The sequence below is a fragment of the Magallana gigas genome, chromosome 10, assembly GCF_963853765.1.
Source record: "Magallana gigas chromosome 10, xbMagGiga1.1, whole genome shotgun sequence".
Lineage (NCBI taxonomy): Eukaryota > Metazoa > Mollusca > Bivalvia > Ostreida > Ostreidae > Magallana > Magallana gigas.
In genome coordinates this window covers 33,634,507-33,661,901 of record NC_088862.1, presented here as the reverse complement: position 1 = coordinate 33,661,901, position 27,395 = coordinate 33,634,507, and the positions used below count along the sequence as shown (strand labels likewise).

Here is a 27,395-nt window from a genome sequence, read left to right as displayed (position 1 = left end):
TTGATGTCGACGTGTCTTGACTTCGCCCAGACAGTTGTGAATAAAGAATGATAGTTTGAGACATAGGAATTCGCCCTGTTTTAAATTTGTTCTCTGACAACGAGGGCGAAAATAAAACGAGAGAGAACATATCCCTGTATAAGGAAATGATATTTCGATCAATGTATCGGTTAATACTTTATTTATCAAAAATTCCTGATGAAAGGGGAGAGTACATTTATATGAGTATTTTTTTTTAAAGCAGAGACGCAATTGCACCAGGGTTACTGTTGGTGCAATTTTCGACAAAGGAAGCCAAAAAATAAGTGAATCAAAAGTAAGTATACTGTTCTTAATCGTAAACGAAAGAAATCAAACAAGTGTCAATGCAAACCTTGAATTGTTTTCCATGTTTTAATTTAATATCATATTTTTAAAATGGATTTACTTTTAAGAACAACTACCAATATAAGTATATTAGTAGCAAATCATTCTGTTGGTATTTTGGTTTTTTTTTTTTTGTTTAACCTGAGCATAAATTTTAAATCTTTTTAATTAGGAATATAATGTATTTTTTTATCATAACCTTATCAGAACTTAAAATGTTCTTACAGGGCTCATACTCCAGCAAGCCTTAAATGAAAATTTCCCTTATTAAACTAACCTAGATTATACACCCTAAAAGTCATTGAAACATAAATAAAATATTTATAATTGTAGAATTCTAAACCTATTTCTCATAAATGTTTTGATTATAAAAATAGGAAGGTTGCCCTTTTTTATTAGTCGGCATGAGATCTATTTTAAGAACAAGAAAACAATAAACCATACAGTCTATACTTTTAGAACGCCTGTAGTTGCTCATCAATGTTACAGTTTAATTTATAGAAGAAAAATAGACGTCAATTCATAACAATCTGTTTAATATTACCAATCTCGATTTTGTTTGTTCTTTAACACTTCTTTCAGTATAAATTAAAATAATTTTTTTTAAGAAGTGGGATCCAAAAATGAATTTTCCAAAAAAATATATATACTTATATTTTTCAATGAAAATACAACTTAAATGTACCTCCTTAGACGCAAACAAATATATGTCTTTCTAACTAAGGCGCACTTTAAGAAAAGGTTATCTTATTTTAAGACAAAGTTACAATTTACATAAGCACGCTTTAACCTTTTTTATCAAAAATGATTGTATAATGGACTTTAATGACATTCTTTCATATTTTCTTTTCTTGCATGTTAACTTTGCATGCAAAACAAAATGTTAAACCTCGTATTTATTGTTGTTTTCTTTTTGACAACATTTTTTGTCAGTTTTGTGCAGATACAAGACAGCTCAAGAAATGTTTACATTTTGATCCTCAAATGTTCAAAGTGGCCGCAAACCCCAGTTGTATACCTTGACTTATGTTCCAGAAAACCTTTGTATCTTCAGTGAAAACAGTGGCAATTTTCTCTGCCTCCGCGGTCAAATTCATGATGACGTCTTGTATTAGTATCACAAACTAAAAAGAAAAGAAAGTCAAGAAATTAGTATCACAAACTAGAAAGAAAGAAAGTCAAGAATTGCTTAAGGTTAAACCAGGTCTTACATCTTTATCATCTTTAAAAACCATGACCCTTTTTTTAAATTGCCGATCAAAAGCTTTACATTAATATTTTACTTTTAATTAAAAGTCTAACACTTTTTGGCATATAAAAGTCCGTGGATGGCTCTTTTCTTGTATATTATACAGTAATGATCTATCGATCATTCAGGACTAATCATTTTCTTGTTTCTAGCTGCGTGCTAATACGTTTCTGTTATTTTGTATGAAGATACAAAAAAAGACATAAATACATATTTGTGTAAATGTTACAGACTGTCAGTACGTCATATCAAGGAAGTCATAATTCACATCTTTGATTTTTAGAAGCCACTCGTGCATCGATCACTAAATTTGCTCACTTGACCATCCACGTTCAATTCAAGTATAATTTTTAACTTTTTACTACAATCATAAAACTGACCGTGATTTGCACGTTGCTGACTTTGTTTTCCGCCGTCAGTGTGATGGTATAAACACCCGCCTCTGTCCACGTGTAGTTTGCCACCCTATCTGTAGAGTGCATGACGTCACCTGTTCCGAACCTCCAGGTGTACATGACCTTAGTCCCCGGATGTAGCGGAACGTTGAGTTCTATTGTGTCATTGGTTGCTCCTGCGCATCAGAAAATGAAAATTGGACAATGTACTGAATAACACACACTTTATTTTTGTACGATATCTTCTCTGAAGTTCATCGTTGAAACATCAAACCATAAAATTATCCATTAAATCAAAGCTAGAGAATTAGATATTTTACGAATGAGACGATATGGAACATGTGTTTTAAGGTCAATTAGGAAATAATTCAATTGAAATGTCTTTGATTTAAAGAGTAACTTCAAAGCGAGATATTTTTTGAGAGAGTTCAAACACAACTGCACTGCTTTAACTGGTCAATTGACGACAACAATAAGTAGCAAGAGGTCACCGGATTGAGTCTGATAAACAACAAACTGGCGCTATAATATTTATCACTTGATGGATATATGTTATAACTTTCATTGTTGTTGTTGATGTATTTATGATACGTGGCAATCACTTGTCTTACCTACAAAGGCTGCCTCAATGATGACCCCACTAATGGCGACCATAAGCTCTACCTGATGGACATAACTGAGCGGAGGCTGAGTAATCTCATTGGATGCCGTGATGGTTATATTCTTGTAATTCTCCATGACGCTGCCGTAGGTGTGTCTAAATTTGGCTCCAACAGGCATTGCAAAGTAAGTTTCTACAGCGTGTCTCGCTGAAAGTGTGCTCACACCGGAACCGGAAATGGTATATCCGAGAGTGTCACGATTAGACCAGTCTCCGCCTACAGACCAATAAAACTCTTTGTAGTTGTCAGATACGTCCAAAAGTTCGAATTGCCCACCATCTTCTTTGATAGCTATTACGTCACCGGGGTCCATGATGAAGAGGTTAGCGTCGGGAACAGTGTAAAAGTGTCTTCCGGTTTCCGCAATGCTGAAGAGAAACTCGTGTACAAGGCTAAACGACTGGATTGGCAGCTGCGTCCAATCAGTAGCTGGCGGTTTCTCAACCACGACACCTGTCGCCATGTTGACACACTTTGCCACAGTGAGGCTGTAGATAGTTCCAGGCCCGCACTTGGTCATCCAGTAACTCCCTCTGGGCTGGTTGTAGCAGGATTCATTGACCGATATACAGGAGTAGCTTTTGTGACAGAACGTCTGCGTTAGATCTGGACCACATGACGGGCGGTAAATCTAGAATTAACAGGCGAAAATATATTTTAAAAATTATATGGCAGATTGACAGGTTTTCAGTTAGTTAGATTTGACATATGCAGTGGCTTTATGGGGGAATGGGGTGGTAGGGGTAGGGGTGGTATTCACGTCTTATTTGTCATTATCTTTTATTGATGTTAACTCTGCATTTAATGACCACCAGCTGCTTAACATATTCACTTAATAGTCAGAATCCTAATTTGGAAAAAAAATATACGGCAAGATGATTCAATTGATATGTATTTAAAACTGAACTTTATTTACTTTACAACAATTGATACAACAAGTGATAGCTTTCAAACACTTTACTATTTATGCAGAGACCGGACATAAAAATAAAAAGAAACACTTGTTTTTGGTGTTGCTATTATAAAGGAATGAAAAACCATGGCTTTCCTTATATATGTAACAGTCTGATTGACTTACCTTACCTTGACAATACATCACTTACCTTTACAGATGCCTTACGTGAACAGTTGATGACACCTGAATTTTTTGCATGGCTTATCTGAACATTGTATAAGATACCTGCAAAACTTATTGCTTACCTGTACAATGATGTTTCCAGTGGAGGTGGCAGTGTAGTCGAGTCCCATCAGGGTAGCATTGGTCCTGACAACTGTGTCAGTTAACATATACAGATTACTGCCTGGGTGTGACACGGGAGAGACAGGGCCAGAGGCCTTCCCCTTTGTGAACTCCTTGCACTCTGTGAGTTATAAAGACACGTCATTCTTTTTATCACTTTATATATGAAAATACATACACTTTTTTTCGGGGGGCGGGGGGAGTTTACATAATTAATTGAAACGTTGTGTCGGGAAAATTAGAATTCTTTATTGTTATTGCTAGTTCTTGGTCAATGTTATCTAATAATATGAATATTAGTATATGTATAGTAAAACAATTATTTTTTTTATTTTGTATTTAAAGCCCATAACAGTCAGTTATACAAAGTATCGAATGATCTAGATTCCGGATGCTCCAGCTATATAGTACCTGGGACTGGGAGAGGAAAAGTAGTTCCGTCGTCCATGTCGACAGTGACAGTAATCGGGCTTCCTACGCCGATCCGAAGAAAACAATCGAAGCGCACATTACTCACGACGTAGTTCGTGCATTCCATGCTGATCAGGCGGATTCTGGCTTGTACCTAGAGTGGTTGGATTTTGCAAATGTATTTACATTTCCTGAAGCAACTGAACAGTAAAATTAAGTTTAGCATGGATGTAACAGAAACTGAAATTGGCGTTACTCAGATATATAGAGATATTGAAAGTCCTCAGAAATCTTTGTTATTTTTTTGGAAAGGAAATTATGAGGGCTGGATGGTCTTCTATATTAATCTCCTTTAGAAGAAGTGTTTTGTACATATGTAAGAAAATATATACTCAAATTAAAAACGCTAAAATTCATACATTTTTTATCATGAAAAGTTAGTGAATAGCTTAAAAAATGATATCCAAAATGTAAGGAGGATCTGATGTGTAATTTGTTGACCACCCAGCCTCCATAAAGGAACATGATCAAGATTTCTGCTCAACAGTTTCTTTTTCTTTTAGAACACAAAATTTACTGAACATAGATATTCCTAGTGACTGGCTGGGTTTTGTTGAGTTACAAGTGAGTTACTAATATTGCAATGCTTTGGGTTTTTTTTTAAATAGGCTAAATTCTATTCGGTTGTCATACTTTGAAGGTTTGGATTGCTTCTAGTGTCTTCGACCCCGTGTCTGTTACAGTGGCCTTGACCTTAAGCAGTCTTGACTTTCTGGGAACTATGGGTACGCTTAGTGTTGTGACAGGCCCTAGATCCGGGCCTTTATCTGACGTCACAGCTGTGATGGACTGAATGTCGCCAGTGGTCAGGTTAAAGTACAGCGTCTGTGACACGAAGGACTCCAGGAGCATGTCTGTGAAAATTACAAAGCTTTTATAATGGGTGTTGAGGTTGCAGTATAATTGACGCCGTTCTCATATTAATTAATAAGGTTTTTGAAAATACAAATTCAGCTGCCTTTAGTATAACTGTGACAATTTTTCCAAAATCTTTATAAAGCTATATAGATATATTATAGATATATGACTTTAACATATAAAGTGGGTTTTTTTCTTTTCGCTTTTTGTTTTGTTTTCCACGTAAATATTTACAAACATGTATTTTTTCGGAGTTTTTTTTAAGTTGAATCGGTTTTAGTGACTGTCACTGAAATTCGGATATCACAGCCGAAGAATCAAAGAATTTGATATAATCTACTACAATAATGAAATGTGCTTATAACGAACACTGATCAAAATTAAAAGAAACATTAACAGAGACTACATGTACAATCTTGATATACAACCACTGTTTCAATTAGAACTGTTTTAACAAGACCTTGGACTTTCGGTAGGACGTAACTATTTCTTGTATTAACACAAGTTTAAAATGACGCTGGTTTAGGGTGAAATATGCATAGATTGCATAGTCTTAGCTCAAAAGCCAGACAAACCTCGTTGATTTATAGCTTAATGGCTAGCAATGAAATAGACACGCCTACGTCACATTGCTGTCTGACACAAGTGCCCAAAGTCCAAGCTCTTGTTAAAATGGTTCTATAAGAATGCAATCAATTGTTTTCTTGATACTTTTCATCGTGAAATTATACACTGAGTTATAACAAGATACAAATAATCTTTTTTTTCACGAATATGAGTTAAATTCACTGTGTTATACCAAAATTAATCACCTAATTGTCATCGAACTTTTCCGTTTTCCCGATTACGACACAGAGCACACGGCGGGTGTGACCGGTCAGCAGAGGATGCTCCCTCTTACCTGATCCTACCTCTATTTTTTTAACGGTCCGCGTTGCTTTGCTTTGAATTTATATTTCGGGGTTTGTTTTCGTATTTTTCTGATGGTTGACAGTTTGTTATTGACATTTTTTTTCATTTGTACATAAATTCAGGACGGTACCTTATGTTGTATTTCCCATGATCCACCCCGGGTAAGCGATATTCCGTATTTATTTTTAAGTGGACCTTCTTCGCTTACTGCTGATAACCTATACAAAGTTTAATTGGACTAATATACCACCAGCTAATGACAACAGTGCCATAATTTACCTGCCTTATAACCAATCATTACCTACAGATTAGATAAAATGATTAATTACTTTCATCAAAAGTAAACCTGCAAGGTGTTCATGTTCTTTTGGAATATAAAGAACTCCTGGTTAATTAAATCAACCAGGTAAGAATACTTTTCCATTGATAAGATATTTCTCAGCATGCTGTGAACAATTTTTTTTTAATTAAGAAGAGCGCGGGCTCTTAAATCAATCTTTTCAGATCACAAAAAAGTTATTGGACTTCTCATCATAACGGTGTCTTTAAGATCAATAGTAATAGGCTGAAATTAAAAGTTTGACTACAAATGCATGCATTTAAAGGCGCAGCAATGTAATTCGACTGTTAAATACGAAATTATCAATTTATTAATAATTAATAACATTTATTGTTATCTATATGTATATATTGCTAGTGTGAACAAAGCACAAAAATAAGTATAGTAGACAAATTTACATGTACTTAATGAAGTCCCAATACAGCCCCGATATAGGCGAACCCTTGAAGGAATTTTAAACTACACAATGACTAGTCATAGGTTTTTTAAAAGAGTGTATAGAAGTACATTTGTTCTAAATATCTTGGGCTATTGTGATATTTCCGTGCTAGAGTTGGACTTTTCTCATGATAGGTTGGGTTACTGGCTTTCTATTTTGAGGGACACGGTTACACTTTTTGACTCACTCTATTTTTCCATTTTTAATGTTTACAATGTTGCAGTGGAACATTTCTGGCAGTCAACCAAAATATAAGTGGCGGTGGTCGAGTTAAAAGCAAAATACAAAACTCACAATTCTTCGGTATGGAACAAAGCTAAGGTCATATATTTGTTTACATTATGAATTTTCCGAGAAGAAAAATCACAGGTATTGACCGAAAACAGATGTGACAAACGCTACTAACTCAATAAATTTATGTACTATTGAATCAGCTTATTTAAAATTCAGCTTGAAAAAGAACTTTCTGGTATATTAAATCAAGGTAAACCAAAATAATGGCACGAGCCTTGTTTACATAACAAATAATATTGTGAGCTCTGTATCGTGTTTATATTTTTGAGACACACAATCAAATTTTTATTGATCGTTAGAAATGTACTACCAAAGCATTGTAAACACTAAAATTGAAAATAAAATTTAATCAATATTATGACCATGTTAGGCTTTTTATAAACACAGAAGGCAAAGGGAACACTTGTTGCTAGCGGGAATGATCTTTAAGATACCGGCTTGATTTCAGCAGTATTGCTTAAAAATCATTGTAGCGTTATCAAATTAAAAACAAAATATTAATACATGGGTGATACGTACTGCATATTGAAGAGAAAATGTGATGAATTAAATAATATCTTTATTGCATTATTCAAAATTTTATTTATCCAATTCGTTTAAATGGTGTTATACGCATTCCTGACGAATGAATAGTAATATACCGAGTCAACGAGTAAGATAAAACTAAATATGAAAATTCAAATTCTCAAAGAGGTATTAAGCCACCGCTGGACTTTCAAGATTATATTGAAACCAATCATTTTTCACGCACTGGCTTATATTACTAAAACATGTTAAAAAAAAAAAAAAAAAAAAAAAAAGGTAACGGATATAAAAACAGTTGAAGAAAGTATTTAAAAGTGATTTTCAGAGCAATTGCCATAAAACAAACAAATTTTGATCTCATTATTTTTTCAAGACGAATATATCAATAGAAAACAGAAGGTGTGGTCAAAAGTGAGTTGATCATAGTTTAATGCCCCACGAGCTTTGAGTATACTCATTAAGAAAATCAATTAATGGGAAATATTTTTAGAAAGTTCCAAAAACATACGCCATTACAAATAAAGATACAAATCTTTTCGTCGTATTGTGTGGTAAAGTTCTTTATAAGAATGTATGCTCAATTAAATCAAAATTTGACAATTTGTACTTATTTTACGTAATCAACATATTTGTATTTAGCGATGCGTCAGTCAAACGTCCTGAAAACGAACTTGGGTTAAGCCTACCTCCAGGAAATATCTTGAATCCACTGAGAGTCATGGTGGTAGTGGCGGTGGTGTAGACGCTGTCATACGGCGGCTCCCCGTCGGTACCACATTTCTCACCATCACCGGCGCACGTCTGTATGCATGCGGCCTCAGAAGCCATGGATTCTGTCATTGTGTTTCCACAGAAGCATGCTTTTCCAGCCGTTAAACCGGCTAAGGAGTACCCCAGCCTCAAGCATGCGTCCTCACAGTGTGAAGTTGTGAGTGAGGTCGTGACATAGTTACCGGGGTTCACCGCTAACTGTCTAGCGGTGGGGGTCTCGGGGTAACATGCTGAATAGGCTGAAAGGAACGCGGTAGAATTAGTCAGATCACATAGAATTATGTCGCCCAGTCTTCAGATTCGGAAAAAGAAAGCTCAGTTTCAGTTCAGTTCAGTTTATTTCACTCAAAACCATAAAATGTTACATGAAGTACATGTCCAAATATAGCATAATAAATTGAATGTGCACAAAGTGTTTGTACAGGTAAAAAAATGAAATTGGGTGCATGCACAAACAATTTGATTAATATTTGAAATAAGCAAAGGAACTCAATAATTTACGCAAATATTTGTCTCTTAAAACGGTATATCAAATTATATTCTATGTTGTGTGCATTATATTCTCTTAAAATGAACATTCACCTACTGCACACTGCAAATTTGTATTTAATTTTATATGCATTATACTTTGCATTCCGGGAAGTTGCAACGTTCAAGGACAATTAATGGAATTGAATTGAATGCAAACTGAATTTTCTTAATACCGTATAGTTATTTGAAATCATAAATTCACAAAACGTGTTTGTGTTTGGAGAGGAACAGTATATAATCTGTTGTTAAAAGATAACTACGCAAGTTTCATATGACCTTACATTCTAAATCAAATTGAATCCATCGTCAATTTTGTTACAGTTACATAAGTTACAATAACGTTCACTTCTCTGAACACTATCCCACCTTCCTACTTCTATAGGAAGATGACGATCCATAGGTCTAAATTTAACTAATGTTTGTTTTTCTTAACTTACTTAGTAACAAGATTAAGTAGCGTTAACATTCAAAATCTGTTTTATAAATTCTTAAAAAACCCTCTTATGCGAATGAAAAATATCATCATGCCATTTTGGTAAACAACATTGATCCCTTAATCTTTGGCTGATAGTGAATTCATCTACTTAAAAAAAACCGCAAAACTGTTGTCAATATCCTTTGTATACCATGACAACAGTCCTCATATTATAAATTTGTATTAAAACCCACCTAGTTAATTAAATATATATTATTAAAATCATTATCTATTTCCATTGGTAATATTTTTAGTTTGCATCAAAAATTTGATTATTAATTGTGGGGATTTTAAAAAAAAAGAGAGAGACTTACCTGTATCTGTTTTGTAAGGGAATATAAAAAGTAAAAAAAGAACCTGAAATATCTGTAATAAAGGAAAAATATGAATTAATAAATGGATGATATATTACTTATCCATATGCATGTATATTACTATATTATTTGTCTCTTTAAAATAAACATATTAATAAATCTAACATATTTAATTCTAGTTTGCATAAAAGTAATTGTTTTGTAGTAGGCTTTTTGTTTTATTAACTATAAAAGTCATTTTACATGTGTTAATAAACACCACATCAAATTTCCAGTCTTTTAATCATTCAGTAAAAATAAAAGTTAAATCAGAATGAATTAAAACTTTAAATTAAGTTTCAATTTTTAAACTCATAATGATGCATTTATTGTAATAAAATTAAACTTAGAATTTATCTTATAACTGCCTTACCATTTTAGTAGCGTGCGTTCCCTCTTCATTCTAGTCTGGGGCTTCTCCTGAATATTCCTGCAGCGACGTCCTTTATATAAAGACCGAGGCCTGGACACCATTGCGCGAGCATAATTTGATCAGAATTATTTGTAATTAGACTTTAAAAATTAACGTTTACTTTCTTAAAACGTCCTAAACGTTTTGCAATTTTAGTAGCGGGTATTCTCCTTTCATTCTTCCTGAATTATCCCGTAGTGTGGTCTTTTATATAAAGACCAAGGCAAATCAATTGGTTTCTGGAAGACGGATCACAGTTCGTTATTCGCAATTAAAACGTAAATTGCATTATAGAACCCATATTTACTAGTGAAGCATATTGCAGTAAAACACGGTGACGTGGTCATCTCTATTGTCCCTGTTGTCATAGATTTCAGGCCAACAATTAACACACGCTGGTTCTTTGACATTACAAATAGTATACAGATTCAAACAACAGACTACTTGTGTTTCCCATTAAATAGGTTTTTTTACAAGTTAATTTTTTTATTATTATGAAAATAATAATATAATTCTGTTTATCGGATCAAAAAATGTTGATAGTAAAATCGGCAACAGCATATATTTAATTCTTTTCTAGATCCCTGACAAGAATTGGATTAATATTAACATCGAGACGAATAAAAATAATGTTTGCTGATTATGCTAACAGTAAAATTGACCAATGGCATGCAGTCCGTAAATACATGTTACACGACTATCAAAAATGTTATTTTAGTTAAAAGCAAACGGTTTCTGGTCATCATAAGGAAGCCACTACAATTGTTAATGTTATATTCAAACGTGAAATTAAAGATTAAAAATCAAAGATTTCTAAACTATCAAAATCAGATTGTCTTGTTTAATTTTAAAAAAGTCCCCGTGCTGAAGTCAATACAGGAAACTATTGACCCCAGAAAAAATTGTTTTAGGACCATGGTCACGCTTACAGATTTTTTCCCACGTTCAATGCTTAGAATGTTTTACAAAGCTGTTTCGAGTAATAAATCAAATTTTGAGTCATTTTTTAGGGGGGGGGGGAGGGGGGGAGAGGGGGGGTTCTTACATATTGTATGCTCAATAGAAAACACAAGGTGCGTTTTAAACAAATTTGACTATGACAAAAACTCAAACATTTAAACCTGTTCCTGTTAATTACAAATTCATTAAAACTCGTTTTGAAAATGAACTGATATACATGTATTTTACAATTCTTAACAACAGGATCGGAATAGCCTATTTAAGATAACATAGAATTGTGAAATCTTTATCTCCCACATAACTTGACCACTGACTTTCAAAGTTTGACTGCTTATTATAAATGAAGCATTTCAAACAACATAATATAAAAGAAAATTTCAGCTTTAATCGTGGCAATGCCCCTTTAGATAATGGGTAAAAAAAGACGTGCATATGCAATATCTTAATGTATTTCATTTGACACTATATCTAGACTACGTGCACATTACTTCTTGTGTTTTTACAATTTCATTAAGATTATTAATTCGTACTCAAAAAAAAAATCAAATGCGGTGTTTTTGTCCAGGCGTTCCAATCTTTATCACCTGATTTGATCCCCTTGCTTCATGTGGCCATGAATCGTTGGAAGGATTTCCAAGTCATTCACAGTCATGGTAGGTTTCACAAATCACACAGACAACATTTTTATTTTGAAAATAAATTTGGTCGTTATTCTTAAAGTGGTATTGGACACCTCCGTGTTGTGATTTACTATTAATCGGATCAAACAATTAAATTAAGTGTATTTCTTTAATTCCCAAAATTGTCACATAACAGTGTAGCGCAGTAGGTTAAAGCGTTTACTACTAACATATGTCATGAGTTCATATACCGCTGGGTTTTTTTTAAATTTGTACATTTCCAAAAACCAAACAAATTTGAAATGTATTTTTGGTTATTGTAATTTCTGAATATATTTAGATTATATTGCACTTTTAGGTGGAAAGGGACTTTGCAGTGTAGGTTATTTATCAATAATTTTTTTCCCCTTTTTTTAAGGAGGCCGACTTAAGTTTGCATTGCGCATGTTTTTGCGCATTCTAATATAATACAGTTGATTTATACTTCTTATGAATTTTTTTCGACATCATTTATAAAATTGAACACAATAAACAAAATACAGTTAAAAATATTTAGATTTTTAAAGGAAATTTTTATTTTTAACACGATTTTTACTTTGTGCGGTAGGGGAACATTGCCATTGCACTTTTATGACGTTATGATAAAATGAAGCTTTGTAGGAGTACGTTATAAGAAATAACATAAAAGAAAAAGTAAAAATTGTACGCTGTTGAAATTTTATATACAGAATGATGCTATCCTCGATTACATTTTCCTTATTTTTGGAATGAATCCATTATACCAATCATCATTCGTGATAATCCAAATATATAGCAAAATTTGGTGCATTTTAATATTTTGAGATGGCCCCCACTAAAAATTAAACCAGACGGTAGAATTTTGTGTTTTTTGCATAAAAGGTAGGAAATGATATAACTAATCATATATAACAATTTGAGAAAAAAAGCTATTGTAGTATTTTTTTAAACTGCTTTGATGTGCGGAAAATGACAGTTTCCTATATATTCCTATAGTAAATATACCTCTATTTTGAGATGGTCCATAAAAAGAACCAGACGGTCGATTTTCATGAACCTTCGCAAATAAACTAGAGTCGGTTTAAATAACATATGGTAAAAAAAATAAAGAGTTATGCTATTGTAGTTTTTCCACAAAAAAACCAAATCGGCCTCCTTAAGCACATTAACATTACGATGTCCTCTACAACAATTATTATTTTCTTGACTACTTTCTTACCTTGTAAGGGGGACATTTTGATAGGAATTGTCCCTTTTTCTGGCATTATAATTTCTTTTGACAATATCAATTTTCTGCGATAAACTTTTTATTTGATGGAATTTATTTGCAAATTGTATTCATTGATTTTAAGAACGGAAACAAATTTCAAAATTAATTTACAACGTAGAAATATCATAATTTTATCAAAATATTGTTAAAATCAGCACTTCAAATTTTGGAGGTTTTTCTTCTGAATTTAAACAAAATGTGATAACACATAAAAAATCTTCCATTAATTTTTTTTCATTCCATAAATCAACCTTATCATGTCATGTGATTTATAACTAAAAATGTTCATGGCAACTTTCTTGGCAGTCAAAAGAGATTCTAGAATAGGAATCACACCTACCCCTTATTCTGGAATGACGACTTTTTGTGACAGCTTCTGTTTTAAACCATCAAAAAATTAACACATTCGTCAGATTTATTATATTTTACAAACAGAATAATGAACAGAATATAATTTTGATTTTTTCGGCCGTTTATGATTTTGTACATTTACATTTCTAAAATTTAAAATGTTTTAAAACTTTCCCCCAACTCATGATATGCCAATGACTACATTAGAGCCGAAAAGTACGGGAAAGAGATCTATCAAATCACGTTTGACGTCATAATAGACAAATAACATCATAGCAGCAATTCCTGCTGATTTTTAACTTCAGTAAAATTTTGGTTAATGATGAAGCACTTTATAAGGTAAGCTATAGTCCGAGAGTCTGAGTTTCTAGATTTTTTAAAAGATTTTCATTTTACTTGCCAGGAAAAGCGATTTTAATATTTTCCTTGCCAGTTCAAATATCAAAATCGTAAAAAGGGAGGAAAACGATAAATATTTCGGACTAGGTAACGTCGTATGACGATCTGATATCATGTGTATGGGATCAAAGCTTTTCAATCATCAATAAAGAATTCAGTGTACCCTGTAATCATCTTGTAAGATACACAGCCATGCATATAAAACAACAGGACAAACATATAAAAATATATCATTTTAATATACTCAAAACTTATAAAAGTATGCATCAACATGTCATTAGACGTAAAGTTATAATAATTAACGTTTTGTATATAAAAAAAACAAACAAACAAAAAACATGAAATTTAATTCTTTTATTTTCATTATCTGACTATACATCGATAACTACATCTGCATATATCTAGTGTATTGAGCAGATCCAGAATGTTTTCCAAACGTGGAAAGGGCATTTTTGCTTGCATGGGAAAGGCCTTTCATATATTTTTTCCTCTATGATTATTGTCTAGGGAACATTTTCATAAATAAAACCTGCTCGGCTAAAAATTCATACAGACTATCGTTTACTTTATAAAAAAATTTAAATTTTGTTAGACAAACATATTCATATCAAACGTTTCCATTTGTTACCCGTCACCAACTAACAAAGACATGATCATCGTTGTTATGTAGAACGTATTAAATACAGTTCAGTTTGTTACGGGAAAATTAATTTTCCTTAAGTACTATTAGATATCAAAAATTTAAAAAAAAAACGATGAATTGAGTTCTTTCGCCAAAGTTAAAATTAATCCTGGTCATGGTTCGACTTGACATAACCGGCCCTTGCTATATTTAAAGTTACGATAAATCTGAGTTTCTTAACGTGATTTCATTTTCTATTTGTAATATCCTCGAACTTTAGCGACGCAATAACAAATGCTCCGTATGATTTTTATTTTCTTGCTCATCGCGACGTTCGTTACAAGATTATCATAATCTACAACTATCTCTCTCCTCTGTCCACGCTTTTAAAGCATTGTTTAACATATATGGATGCTAGCATTTAGTTCCTGGTTTTCCATACACAGAAAATATTCACAATTTGACAAATTTACAAAGAATTACGTAAAAAAAATGAAATCATACGGATAGCAATCGTTTCGCGAACGAACCTTACACCATAAAAACAGTATACGTACAACAATTCTAGAAAAGAGAATAAGTAAATTAAATATCCTTAAAACCAATATAGACTAAGTATAAAAATAGGTACCCGATTTGTTTCACAAGATGGAAAATAACTACTTGAGCTTGTACATGAACACATGATATAAAAAGTTATACTTCATGAATCATACACAAGAATAATTTTACAAAATGGACGTGAATGCGATATTGATGGATTATAAAACAGTTTCGCTGTAAACGATGATCGATAAGACATCAAAACTAGAAACAATATCATAACCATTTTCACTACATTTAATATAAAGATACATGTATATATAAATCATTTAAATTGATTGTTGTTAAAATGGAAAAAAATTAGCTTGGAATCCATACAATATAACTTAATTAGAGGTAATTTGTACTATATAATAATCTTTTTAAAAAATCAGAAATTTTCATTCTCACACAATAACAACAAAACAAAATGGATTATAATTGTCACAAAACACTAATGCATGCAGTTTGTCCCCCCCATTCACCCTGTGACTCAATACGTGTTGCATTTTTCTGGTGGAGGTCTTTTTCTTCATGTAGACAACTTTTTTGTAGTTATTGCCGCTGTCGAAATAAACAGCACCTCATATTACAGACGTGTATTTTTAACATGTTAAACATACACAAAATGCATATTAGGCATTGTTTACACCGAATATTATTAAATTTTTAAACGTCAGGTAGGAATCTCCATTCCACTTATCGATATAACTCACTGCACCCTTTCCTTTTAACCGTGATTTGGCAAAGTTAGGGTTCAGAATTCTTGCCGTTGATGAGGAGTTTTTAATTAACACAGATGGATTTCAGTGACAGTGGAATACCTTCTGTCAGAAATCCCTCCTCGTCAGCCTATGGCTAACTTTTCAAACTGGATCAGTTCAGTGAATTAGAGAAATTCACTGAAATTCTTTCTCTTTTTGAACGGACTCATTACCTATCCCTCGCTTTCCTTCCACTTTCATATTCGTATTAAATGCATCCTAGTTTTGAATGGTGTCTTTTTCAAATTCTCGCCCTCCTTCCGTTTTCAAAGTCGAATTAAATGCATCCTCTCTTTGCATGGTGACTTTTGCAAATTCTCGCTCTGTTTCCGTTTTTCTATTTAAATGTTCTAATGAAATAATGACACTAGATTGGTTTAATGTTTCACTGCTCTCACCAATAGATACAATGTCACCATAGTCTTCAAACAGCGACAGGGCGGACATTAGACATTTCTCCCATAATTCCTCATTACTTCCTTCTTCTACATCTGCGTTTGATGCTAGAAACTCCTCTGATCCTGTTTTGGATAGTGGGCTAGATTCGGTAACATTATCCGGCGATTTTAAAGTGATACTTTCTGTAGAAGACTCGCCCTCATCTGCACAGCTTTCATCTGTTGATAGTTCGTCCTCAAAACTCAACATTTTCGCTAGTAATGATTTTCGACTGCTGGTCTTCCTCTTTCGTTTGTTGCCCTGAGTAACGGAGGATGAGGAACATTCCCCGCCAGCTATATCTGAGGTAGAACTTGAACACTTGGATTGTGTTGAATCTGAAGAGTTATCCGTAAAATCATTTCCTTTAAGACTTTGTGTGTCGCGGAAGCTACTGCTATCTTTGTCGGTTCCACCATCAGTCGGTGATCCATTGGATGAGGATGAGGGTGAGGCTGTGCTTTTTTCGCTGGATCCCGAGCCCGATGGTAGATGTTGTGCATCTACGCTATTGTTAGAAGGCTTCAATTCTTTCAGTAAGCCTACAGGAATATTTCCTTGGTCAATTTCATGGCAGTATTCTTTATACTAAATGATATAAATGTTAAAACTTATTAGTAATTTTCATCAACGCTAAACACTTTCCCCATTCTATTTTTTGGGTTTTTTTTGTTGTTTTTTTTTTTTTTTTTACAAGAGTAGAAAGTATATTTCCGGTTAAATGATTGATGTTTTGTTAAGTATCAAATTGATTTAAAAAAAATTTTTTTTAATAACAAACAGTAATTTTCTTGGCAAATAAATGATCTGTCATAAATTTTTGCAACCCTTTCTCATACCACGTATCTCCTTTTTTAAATTTGGAGTGGAAAGGGGCATCCTTAACAAATTTAAACTTAAATTTTGCGGTTTCTTTACAAATCATGCAGAACTTTGCTCATATAAAATCAATATATTGTCTGCAAGTGCGATTTACAGGATTGAACAGTTTTCTATAAATTAGTGTGTTTTTCAAATCTTTGTTAAATAAAACTAGCTTCCATCACAACTCACCATGGAAAGTTTGTGAGTTAGCGGTTTCAATGTTTTAAAAATATCTATATGATTATCACTTGAAATGTTACAATATTTGTGGATGATTATGTGAGGGCAATCATTGAAAACTGAAAGAGCTGGTTGGTTGTGGTCAATTTAACACCTTATAAATCTCCTCAAAAAAGAGCTTTTTAAATACATAAAGTAAAACATTTAAATTTCAGAGCTAAATTATATGGAATATATATTCACTAAATTATATTAAATAGCTAACCAAATCATTGTTCGAAAACTGGAGGTATTTAACATTTCAGATAGAGTTAATTACTTCCAGTTTTTCAAAATGATTTTCAGTGGCGGATTTACGAGTATAGGAGGCGCACGGGGGCCGCCCCAACAATCCTTACCTTGTGATCAAAGTTTTAAGAAATATTTGATAGTATTACAGAATATCACATTTTTTTACATCGATCTTATAATATGTTAAGTATAGCTATAATAACTCAAAATATCTGAGAGAATGTCAGACACCTCGGCCCAATGACACCTCGGCCCAACGACACCTCGACCCCAGGACTCCTCGGCCAAGACGGGACACCCCGGCTCAAGCAAAAGACATCTTGGCTCAAGCAGAATTAAATAAATGATTTTCATTTTTCATTTTTATTTTATTGAATATAGATTATATGATATATTTAATTTGTAATAAAAAAATTATTTAACAGTTGTAAGTTTTTTAAAAAAAATTTCCATTCTAATGGTAAAGACCTCGTAAGATGCAAGAACTTGTGTCATATAACTATATGTATATGTATATGATATATAAACACACACTCACAATAAAATGTTAAAAGTATTAAAATATTACATATCAAATACTTGTAAAAGAAGTTGAATTATTAGAAAAAACGAGACCATTTAGTGCTAATTGTTAAGCAAACAAGAAAGTAAAATTATGAAAATGACGACAATTAAGTGCTAATAGATAAACAAACAAGAGGATGCGGCACAGTCCTTTGGAGTCTCAAACGCGTGTCACGGGTGTCAATGGGGGTTTATATAATTAGGAGCAGTTAATTATGAGACGTTCATACGAAATGAAAATTAACGAAGCAGCAAAATATTAACGACATAAATGAAAGATACAGTAATTACCTGCCCCTGTTTATAATTTAAAATGCTAACGAAAGTTTCTTTGGGCCGAGGTGTCTTGTACATATTTGTAACTGAAAATTTCTGTGGGCCGAGGTGTCTTGTTCATGGGCCGAGGAGTCAATAGTTTTGGGCCGACCCGTCTGGGCCGAGGTGTCAACCGCCCTGGGCCGAGGTGTCGTTGGGCCGAGACGTCCATCTACCATCTGGAGAGGCCCCATACCCTTGGCCTTTTGCCCCCAACGTTTTTTAAGATCCTGATTCCGCCACTGTATCTGATGGATAATTTATTTACCGCCCATCCTCCATAATTGTCCACAATACTAGTACTTCTGCAAGTAATGGGAGCGTGGGGAAAAAAATATTACACAACGATGCCTATCAACGATTGTTCCAGATTTAACGATAAGACCCAGATAGAACCAGACTTTGTGCATAGGAATTCAAAAGTCGTTGAATTGATTCGTTAACGAGACACCACAGCTCACTTTGCGCAGATTCCATGAAATGAAAATTTTCCCGTAACTTTATATAAATTTACCATGCGTGGGAAATTATGACAGAAACGGTTTCACTCCAGGGTTTTATAAATAAATAATGGAATCGAGATTATCTATCCTTTAACATGGGGAAAATTGCATAGGGGTATAATAAAATGTAATTGCTAAAACTCTAACAAGCTACAGTCTCCTGAAGAAAAATTCAGAATTCAGTTTGAATTTAAATAATAAAACTAGCTTCACTGATCAGCCACTGCTGAAAAACGTTAAAAATTATTCCGAGAAAAAGTAAATTGCAGCAATAAAAAAATTTAACTGAATATCATCATAAATAGCAATAAGATCCATTTCGTTCATGGTCTTGTAAAATGTACACGTTTGATAAGAATCTGCAATTCTTAGAATTGCTGATCAGTTCTACAACGACATACAGTCATTAGTCAAATAAGGTACATGTAAGTGAAATGCTCACATACAGAACTTTATTCTTACATATTTTGGTGGCTTGATGGTGAATATTTTACGAAAGTTACACGGCTCCAATAGGTTACAAACGTACAAATAAACAACAAAAGAACTTTAAGTTCATATCAAGACTAGTTGCAAAAGATTTTGGCATATATAATAAAACCATTAGAACGTTAGACTAAAGGGTTGGTCCCAAATACGCTCCAGTGATGGTTGTTATTTTGATAACTTTTTGCTTTAATCACGAATAAGTATTTCATCTCTTATTTTTCAACCTTACAACATAATAAAAACCACTTATACTCGTTAATTAATTTCAATCATCCTTGCACACATTGCATAAATCGGATACTACCATACCCGGTAGGATATGTTTGTTAATTTAAGTCCAGCATAGCCAAAATATGCTATACATTGTATTTGCATTATATAGGGAAATTCTATTATCAATGGTTCAGGAGAATCTAGTTACACTGTAACGTGTTTTGTATGAATGGCCAATGAGATCTATATTGTACAAGAGCGTCAATGCGTCACATGTATCTGGAAATCAAGCGTCACCAAACGCGTGACCCTGTGCGTCATCAGTGACTTTAAGATATTGGTAAATAAACACAGGATTACGTGATCGTTCAGCACGTATGGAAAATTAATACCGTCTCAATAATCTATCATTTCTTGTCAGTTCCAGCTACATGTAACTTCAAATGTTTAAATTGCAACTAATAGACATACATACACTATTAATCAAGGGCAGGCACGTAGCATCGTTTTGGAAAGGGGGTTGACTCATTTAAAAAATCTTAACAAGCAAAAGAATTTTTTTTTAAAATTACTTCTCCAAATCGTCATTTTGAAATCCAAATCCCGGGGAGGGGGGGGGGGGGGGGGGGGGGAGGTTACAATACCTTTAACTTTAATTTCACTATTCATTTCTATCCTTTCACTTTATTCTTTTTTTAACATCCCCCGGCCTCCCTGATGCTGCCACGAGCCTGAAGGTTGATACAGCGTTTCCAGCATCATGCTGTGGCTTCTAATAGTCTACACTCTAAATTCTCTCAAAAATGCATGTTTATTGACCCGATATATTTTTAAGTCCCTTAATACTGACCTTGATAATTTAGCCATTTTTATTGAGGGGTGAAGGTGGGGTGGGTGTGGGGGTGGGCTTACAAGTTTTAAGGACACACGAGCCGTTCCGCAGTTTTATAAAAATTCTCCTGGATATTTTATTCCTTATTTATTAACTTTTAAACCTTTTAATTCCCAAAATTCATTACCAGGCTTTTTTTGGAGCAAGAATATTTAGAATTTTCCTTAAAATAGCATGCAAAATGCATTCGAATGCTTATAAATAAAGTCAAAGTATATACTTTTAATTGAACTCTTTATATCTAAATAAAAAAGTATCATATAACATGAAATTCAAAATATAATTATGAAATTCCTTAGTGGAATTCTTCACATTGTGGAGATATGAAAAATAAAAAATTATGGAAGATAGGTCGCTTCTATGCAGTAGTGCGAGCGACACGTTATTCCTTACTTTCGTTCCTTATGTTATGGATATAAATATATAATGCCTATGGCTGTTGCCTTCGTGGATTTCGGGATCATCGTTCTACATGGTTTAGTAGTTCGTACAGGATATAACCGGGCTGTGGTTATTTTAACATATACGGTTGTTACCTTAATTTTTCCGCATAAACCAACAAACAAAGCATTTTAAAGTTTTAACTTACTGCTTCACAGTATTTAAAGACAGTATAGCGTTATAGTGCTGCAACAGTGATCAGAAAGTTACCAAGATGGCGCCGATATTTGAACGGTCCGTCGCGAGCTCCAGTAGTCTGGGGATTCCGACGGTTCTATAGCTACATGTAACAGCTGTGTAACATTTATCGTTCTCTCCGGCTATACACATGAATATACATGAAACAAGTACTACGATAAACAAGGTTAGGGTGCACCTTTTGTACAGATTTACACTAGGTCATATTCATGATTTCCTTAATAAAAACATCAATGTTCAGACGCGATTTAACTAATTAGACGCTGTTGCTACAGACGGGGGGGGGGGGGGGGGGCAGCTAAGATTTTATCGATCAATCGATTTAGTAATTGAGATATTTTGAATTATGCTTAAAAAATTAATTAAATGAACATAATCTGGAAGATTTGACAACAACTCAGTATTTCGTTGGGTGCAGATCAACACGAGGTGTCAACATACACAAACCAAGTTTAAACTGAAACTTATTTCTTTGATTTTTATGTTTACAATGCTTCAGTAAGACATTTCTAATAGTCAATCAAAATTTGAGTGTCATTCGTTGAGTTATAAGCAAGTTACAGAGCTTAAAATTCTTTGCTATGTAAGCATCTTTTTACATTTTGAATGTTGAAGTAAAAATTCCAGTTTTAGACCCAAAATGAATTTGTTATCTGTGATTAAAATGAATAAAAAGATATACAAATCAGCTTAAAACATAGTTTTAACAGATACATTGAAACTATGTAAACAAATAAAGGGCACGAGCCTTGCTTACATGACAAAGAATTGTGAGCTCTGTATCTTTCTTATAACTCAATGAATGACTCTCAAATTTTATTTGATCATTAAGAATGCATTTTTAAAGCATTGTATATAAATAGTAAAATCAGAAAATTAGAATTTGGCCAAAATGCCCCTTTAATTTGTACAGATAGTCATGTAATATATCGATTTAAATAAAAGTTTTCGCGAAGAAAAGGGGGGTCAAAACGTCGTCCGGAGAAGTTCTCATCCCAGAACTCAACTGGCTATGGAGCGATATGCCCTGCCTACTACAGTGTTATTTACCCATATCAAAATGAAAAATCATTCTCTAAACTGAGCATGCGCATTCTACTTAATAACTTACCGTTTCCAGTTCCTCCCTGAGCTTCAGTATGGCACGTTCTCTTGCTTGTATTAAGTCATCTAGATATTGGTATCGTAGTTTCCGGCGCAGACGACATTCCCGAGCGCTTTCCCGAGTTTTCTGGAGACGCTTGTGATCTTCTGCCGTGACCCTCCTCTGAACTTGACCTCTACGTAAGTTTCTTTGCGATCCCTCAACCAAAGTCTTCTTCATTTGAGTGTGTTCGACCTATCGTAAAAAAATTAAAAAGAGATTCTTTATACAGTACATGTAGTTATTGTAAAGACCAGTTTTGAAATAAAAGTAATAGATTAATTAAGTATTTAATGGAAACTCTTTATTTCACTGCATATAAAACATTGAATACAGTACTTGCATGCCAACTTTTAGAAGCCCTCTATCTTAAAAAAAAAAATAATAATAATAGATTAAAAGCTCCAATAATTTTAGAAACGCTAATGTTCATATAAATATTTTTGTTTCAAGAAAAATGAAACATTCTTATATTAAAGTGACTTGACCCGATTTGAGCCCAATTGTTTTTATTTATTTTTTATTTTGTAATTTTTAAAGTCTACAATGGTCAATATGTATGTTTGAAAGTCAAACATCAAGTTATACAGGCGAGTTACAGAGGATAGAAACAAATCTCGAGTCTTGTTATTGTTTACATAGGTGTGGTATTGTTACGATTTTCAATCAAATGTTGCTTTTTGTTGTTAATAAAATTATTTATGAACACATTGAATCAGTTTATGTTGTTTTCAAAAGTCATTTCCATTATACATTTGTGTGTATATATATATATATATATATATATATATATATATATATATATATATATATATATATATATATATATATATATATATATATGACTCAAACAACGACTTCTCTCCGCTGTGTCTCGCTTGTAACATAACTTCCAACATTTCAGATTTTTGTGAATCATTCAAATACACATTTAAGTAAACTATTTTTTTTTTCATAAAAATCAAAAATAAAACATTCATCTGAAATCGTGTCTAAGTCCCTTTAAATGGTAAAAAAAATAAAATGCCTATGTAGCTGAAGGATTTGCAAATTGTAGATGTTCGCGAGAAAAAGGTTTCCTTGTTTTGAGGTTTTATTCAATGGCTTTACCGTTCTCGCAGACCGCGGTATTGAGTCCCCACAGGGGGGGGGGGGGGGAGGAGGGGGGAGAATGTGGCGAATCTTACAATGGTTACCGACCATTCAGCAATTAACATTACCCGTATTTTTTTCTTAAAAATTCTTAAGCTTAAAAATAAATGTAAAGTTGCTTTCCTTTAAAACTTTTAACTGTGGCAGATAATGCGTGAACACTGCAGCTATACAGAAACAAGGTGGCCTGAAAACAGAGAGTACCAAGGGACGGTGTCTGTACAGTCAATTATAATAGACTGGTCACTTGTACTCAAAGTGTTCAAACCAGTATGCTTATACATAACATAACACCCCCCCCCCTAAAGGTAAATATATTGTACATTATACATGTATATATAACTATAACCATTAATTCCACCTTTAAGAATCATTTCACTGTATTTAAAGATAGTACAGCATAATACTGGTGCAACAGTGATCAGAAAGTTAATTACCAAGATGGAGCTGTTATTTGAACGGTCCGTCGCGAGCTCCTGTAGTCTGGGGATTCCGACGGTTCTATAGCTAACATTTATCGTTCTCTCCGGCTATACACATGAATATACATGAAACTAGTACTACGATAAAACATAAGTTAGGGTGCACCTTTTGTGCAGATTTACACTAGGTCGTATTCATGCTTTCCTTAATAAAAGCATCAATGTTCAGACGCGATTTAACTAATTAGACGCTGTTGCTCGTTTTGAGGTTTTATTCAATTATTGCTTTACCGTTCTCGCAGACCGCGGTATTGAGTCCCCGCAAGGGGGGGGGGGGGGGGGGGGGGAGGAGGGGGGAGAGTGTGGCGAATCTTACAATTCTTACCGACCATTTAGCAATTAACTATTCCCGTATTTTTTTTCTTAAAAATTCTTTAGCTTAAAAATCAGTGTAAAGTTGCTTTCCTTTAAAACTTTTAACTGTGTGAGATAATGCGTGAACACTGCAGCTATACAGAAACAAGGTGGCCTGAAAACAGAGAGTACCAAGGGACGGTGTCTGCACAGTCAATTATAATAGACTGGTCCACTTGTACTCAAAGTGTTCAAGACCAGTATGCTTAAACATAACATAACACCCCCTTCTAAAAGTAAATATATTGTACATTATACATGTATATATATCTATAACCGCCAAACCATTATATTCACCTTTAAGAATCATTTCACTGAGTTGTACAAGTATTTGTAAATCTTCATTTGTCATAAGCCAGTATAATTTTTGGTCATTGTTTATGTATTGAAATTTTTTACAAGAGTCTTTAGCTAAATTGTACAGAGTATCTCTTAATGCCTTATTATGATCACATGAGAATAAAAAATGTTTTTCATCATCCACTGATTTGACATTACATCTATTACAGTATCTTTCTTGTCGTGGAATGCCTTAAGCTTGATATCGTCCTCTTTCAATATTAAGTCTATGAGCGGAAATGCGAAAACGAGTTAAACTTCTCCTCTGCTCTAGAGATACAAGAAAACTTGAGGGTAATGATGCCACCCCCCTCCCCCCCTTCTCCTTACATGTGTCAATTTATTTTAGAAATGTTTAATCAGCAAAGTTGTGCCATTTCCTTCAACACATACTTTTTAGCATTTCTCTACAAACCTCTCTAAAAATTGGGTTGAATGGACATTTTTAAAATAAAACTCTAAAATCTAATTTATATTTACACACAGTGTATATTTCTGTAAATTCAAAATTCACAGTATGATAAATAATTATTTCCTATAATCAATTCTGGAGAATGTCCCCCTGAACACAACCCTACCCCCCCCCCCCCCACCCATCCACCAAATTCATAACCCTAGTAGTTGATTTGCAGTGGTCGCTTAAGTCCCCCTTTCTCTTAAATTTGTTTACCCCCCCCCCCCCACCCCTTTCCAAAAAAACCCGAAAATTATTAGATCCGTCCCTAAACAGCTGATCGAGAAAAACCCGAGAAAATTCGAACGTTAGTGTTTCAATAATCCCTGTTGCTGGCTATGTACAACGTACGTTTACATGCAAATATTTTGCAATAAGAAAAACTGATTACAATGCATACATTCAGATATAAGCACGTGTACACATTTACACAGCATGTACATTTAATAGCTTTAGATTTAGAGACAGCTAGAGGATCGCATACATATAGGCCTGGGGACACACGTTAATAATAAAATTACAAGTGACAATGACCAATTCATATATATTTTTTTAATAAATCTTCCTATCTTCTGAAGAAAAAAAACTTATTTTTTATCAGCATGCACAATATACAATAGCTTCCGCCAGACAAAGAAACGAGTTTTACTAACACGCTATATAAAAATGGTAAGACAATAAAACATTGCAAATCCTTCAAATGCAACATTTCGAAAAAAATTATAGAAAAACAAGTAAATATACTTACGTTCTGGATCTAAATAAGATTGTAATCCGTCCACGTACATAGATGAAATGGTTCCCAATCCAAACAACATTGCTATACACTGAACTTGTAATTTGCTCTGCACACTAGATCTAGCTAGTTTGTAGGGGGGTTTCCGTGCCTATTATTAGCAACGCACCGTGAGTCACTGACGCGGATGATTCTAGAGTAGCGAGAGTTATCGATCTTTGGTACCGTGTTAACACGGTAAACAAATTATATATTCTTTTTTATTTAGGTCATCTTTTGGGTAAACACGCGAGTATTCGTCATTCAAACATCGACAACAAACAAAATATTTTCCTTATTTGGGATAAAAATATAATAGCAAATGTAACATTGGTTGATGCGGTATTTTCTTGATTTATTTGGACAAATAAAAAAGGTGGACCTATGTCAAAGTCTGTAATGAATATTCAGTGAATAACTTCCCGGGTCGTGTGCCTACGAGTGAATGAAAACTTATTTCAAATCATTTAGTTATTTGTTAATTTCCCCCTTTTTCTTCAGGTTTATTTGTTCTCTCTTTTTTATGTTGTTGGCCTCCGTCTGGTTTTTGTTTTGCTCTTTTTTTAAAAAGGGTTCTTAAATTATCATAATTTTTCAGTTGATATTGCATATATTGCATATTTATGCGCTCAACACTGGGTCGATCAGTCTTTATAAGTTATGTATCCATGAAAACTGTATGTATACATGTATGCTTTAAACAAGTGTATTTGAGCGTGCGATGAGTGCATGTTATGAACATTTTTAACCGTGGAAAAACACAGGGGTGGGGGGGGGGGGGGTAGGGGGACTTTGTATGTTTCGTATCTTATAAATTTTGATTTATATGTAAAATTTCCAAAATTTTATCCACTCCCCCAGCCCCCCCCCCCCCCCGGTATGCCGTGATACGCGCCGGCGCGTTCTTGTGAGATGATCGGTCATCGTGATATAATTTTGATTGATTACAAAGCCCATTGCAAACTTGCATGTACTATGCCTATATAAGGAAAACTGTCAGAAATGAACGACTGTTTTTTTTTTTAATAATAAAAGTACAATGAAGAGATTGTTCGTATCAATTGCTGTTGTTTTCAAAAAGCAGGATAGGTCTGTATACTGCAGGCACGTAGCATCCTTTTTGCAGACTCATCGCCGAATTACAATGTACATGTATCTTGACAAGCAAGAAAAAGGACAAATTCCAACACGTACATGGAAAATATCTAAGACATGGGGGGGGGGGGGGGGTGCGTGTTCCTATTGTTTCAATTTCACTCTTACTTTTCTTATTTTCACTTCAATTTTATATACTCGCAAAAAGTATGGGGGGGGGGGCTCCTTGGTAATCCAAATTTCATACCTAAGTTTAAGACCCCCCCCCCCCCCCGATGCTACGAACTTGGTATAGTAAATGCTCTAGTACTAAATACACATAATAAGCAATAA

General features: G+C 33.7%; 2 protein-coding genes across 2 annotated transcripts in view; both read right to left on the bottom strand.

The window, feature by feature from the left end:
* Positions 1–13,126, bottom strand: part of LOC105340501 (polycystin-1) — a 42,656-nt gene extending 29,530 nt beyond the window's left edge. The window contains exons 1-8 of the mRNA XM_066072689.1: positions 13,111–13,126; positions 8,438–8,761; positions 5,017–5,237; positions 4,324–4,477; positions 3,873–4,033; positions 2,622–3,303; positions 1,996–2,186; positions 1,385–1,490 (exon numbers count right to left, since the gene is read on the bottom strand). Of these exons, the coding sequence (XP_065928761.1) occupies positions 1,385–1,490; positions 1,996–2,186; positions 2,622–3,303; positions 3,873–4,033; positions 4,324–4,477; positions 5,017–5,237; positions 8,438–8,761; positions 13,111–13,126 (1,855 nt within the window). The remainder of the gene's footprint in view (positions 1–1,384; positions 1,491–1,995; positions 2,187–2,621; positions 3,304–3,872; positions 4,034–4,323; positions 4,478–5,016; positions 5,238–8,437; positions 8,762–13,110) is intronic.
* Positions 13,127–14,182: 1,056 nt separating this feature from the next.
* Positions 14,183–26,098, bottom strand: LOC105340455 (uncharacterized). The gene is made up of 3 exons (XM_011446499.4): positions 25,941–26,098; positions 22,379–22,606; positions 14,183–16,905 (listed from the first exon to the last, which is right to left on the bottom strand). Exons 2-3 carry the CDS (start codon positions 22,589–22,591, stop codon positions 16,099–16,101), a joined length of 1,020 nt encoding a protein of 339 aa, XP_011444801.4. The 5' UTR covers positions 22,592–22,606; positions 25,941–26,098; the 3' UTR covers positions 14,183–16,098.
* Between the last annotated feature and the right edge of the window lie 1,297 nt (positions 26,099–27,395).

Bases quoted from the DNA above. Each gene is read 5' to 3' on its own strand.
- LOC105340455 (XM_011446499.4), bottom strand. From the start codon at position 22,591: ATGAAGAAGACTTTGGTTGAGGGATCGCAAAGAAACTTACGTAGAGGT. The intron at 16,906-22,378 runs GTAAGTTATTAA...TATATCATTTAG, and splicing joins TCAGGGAGGAACTGGAAACG to TATAAAGAATACTGCCATGA.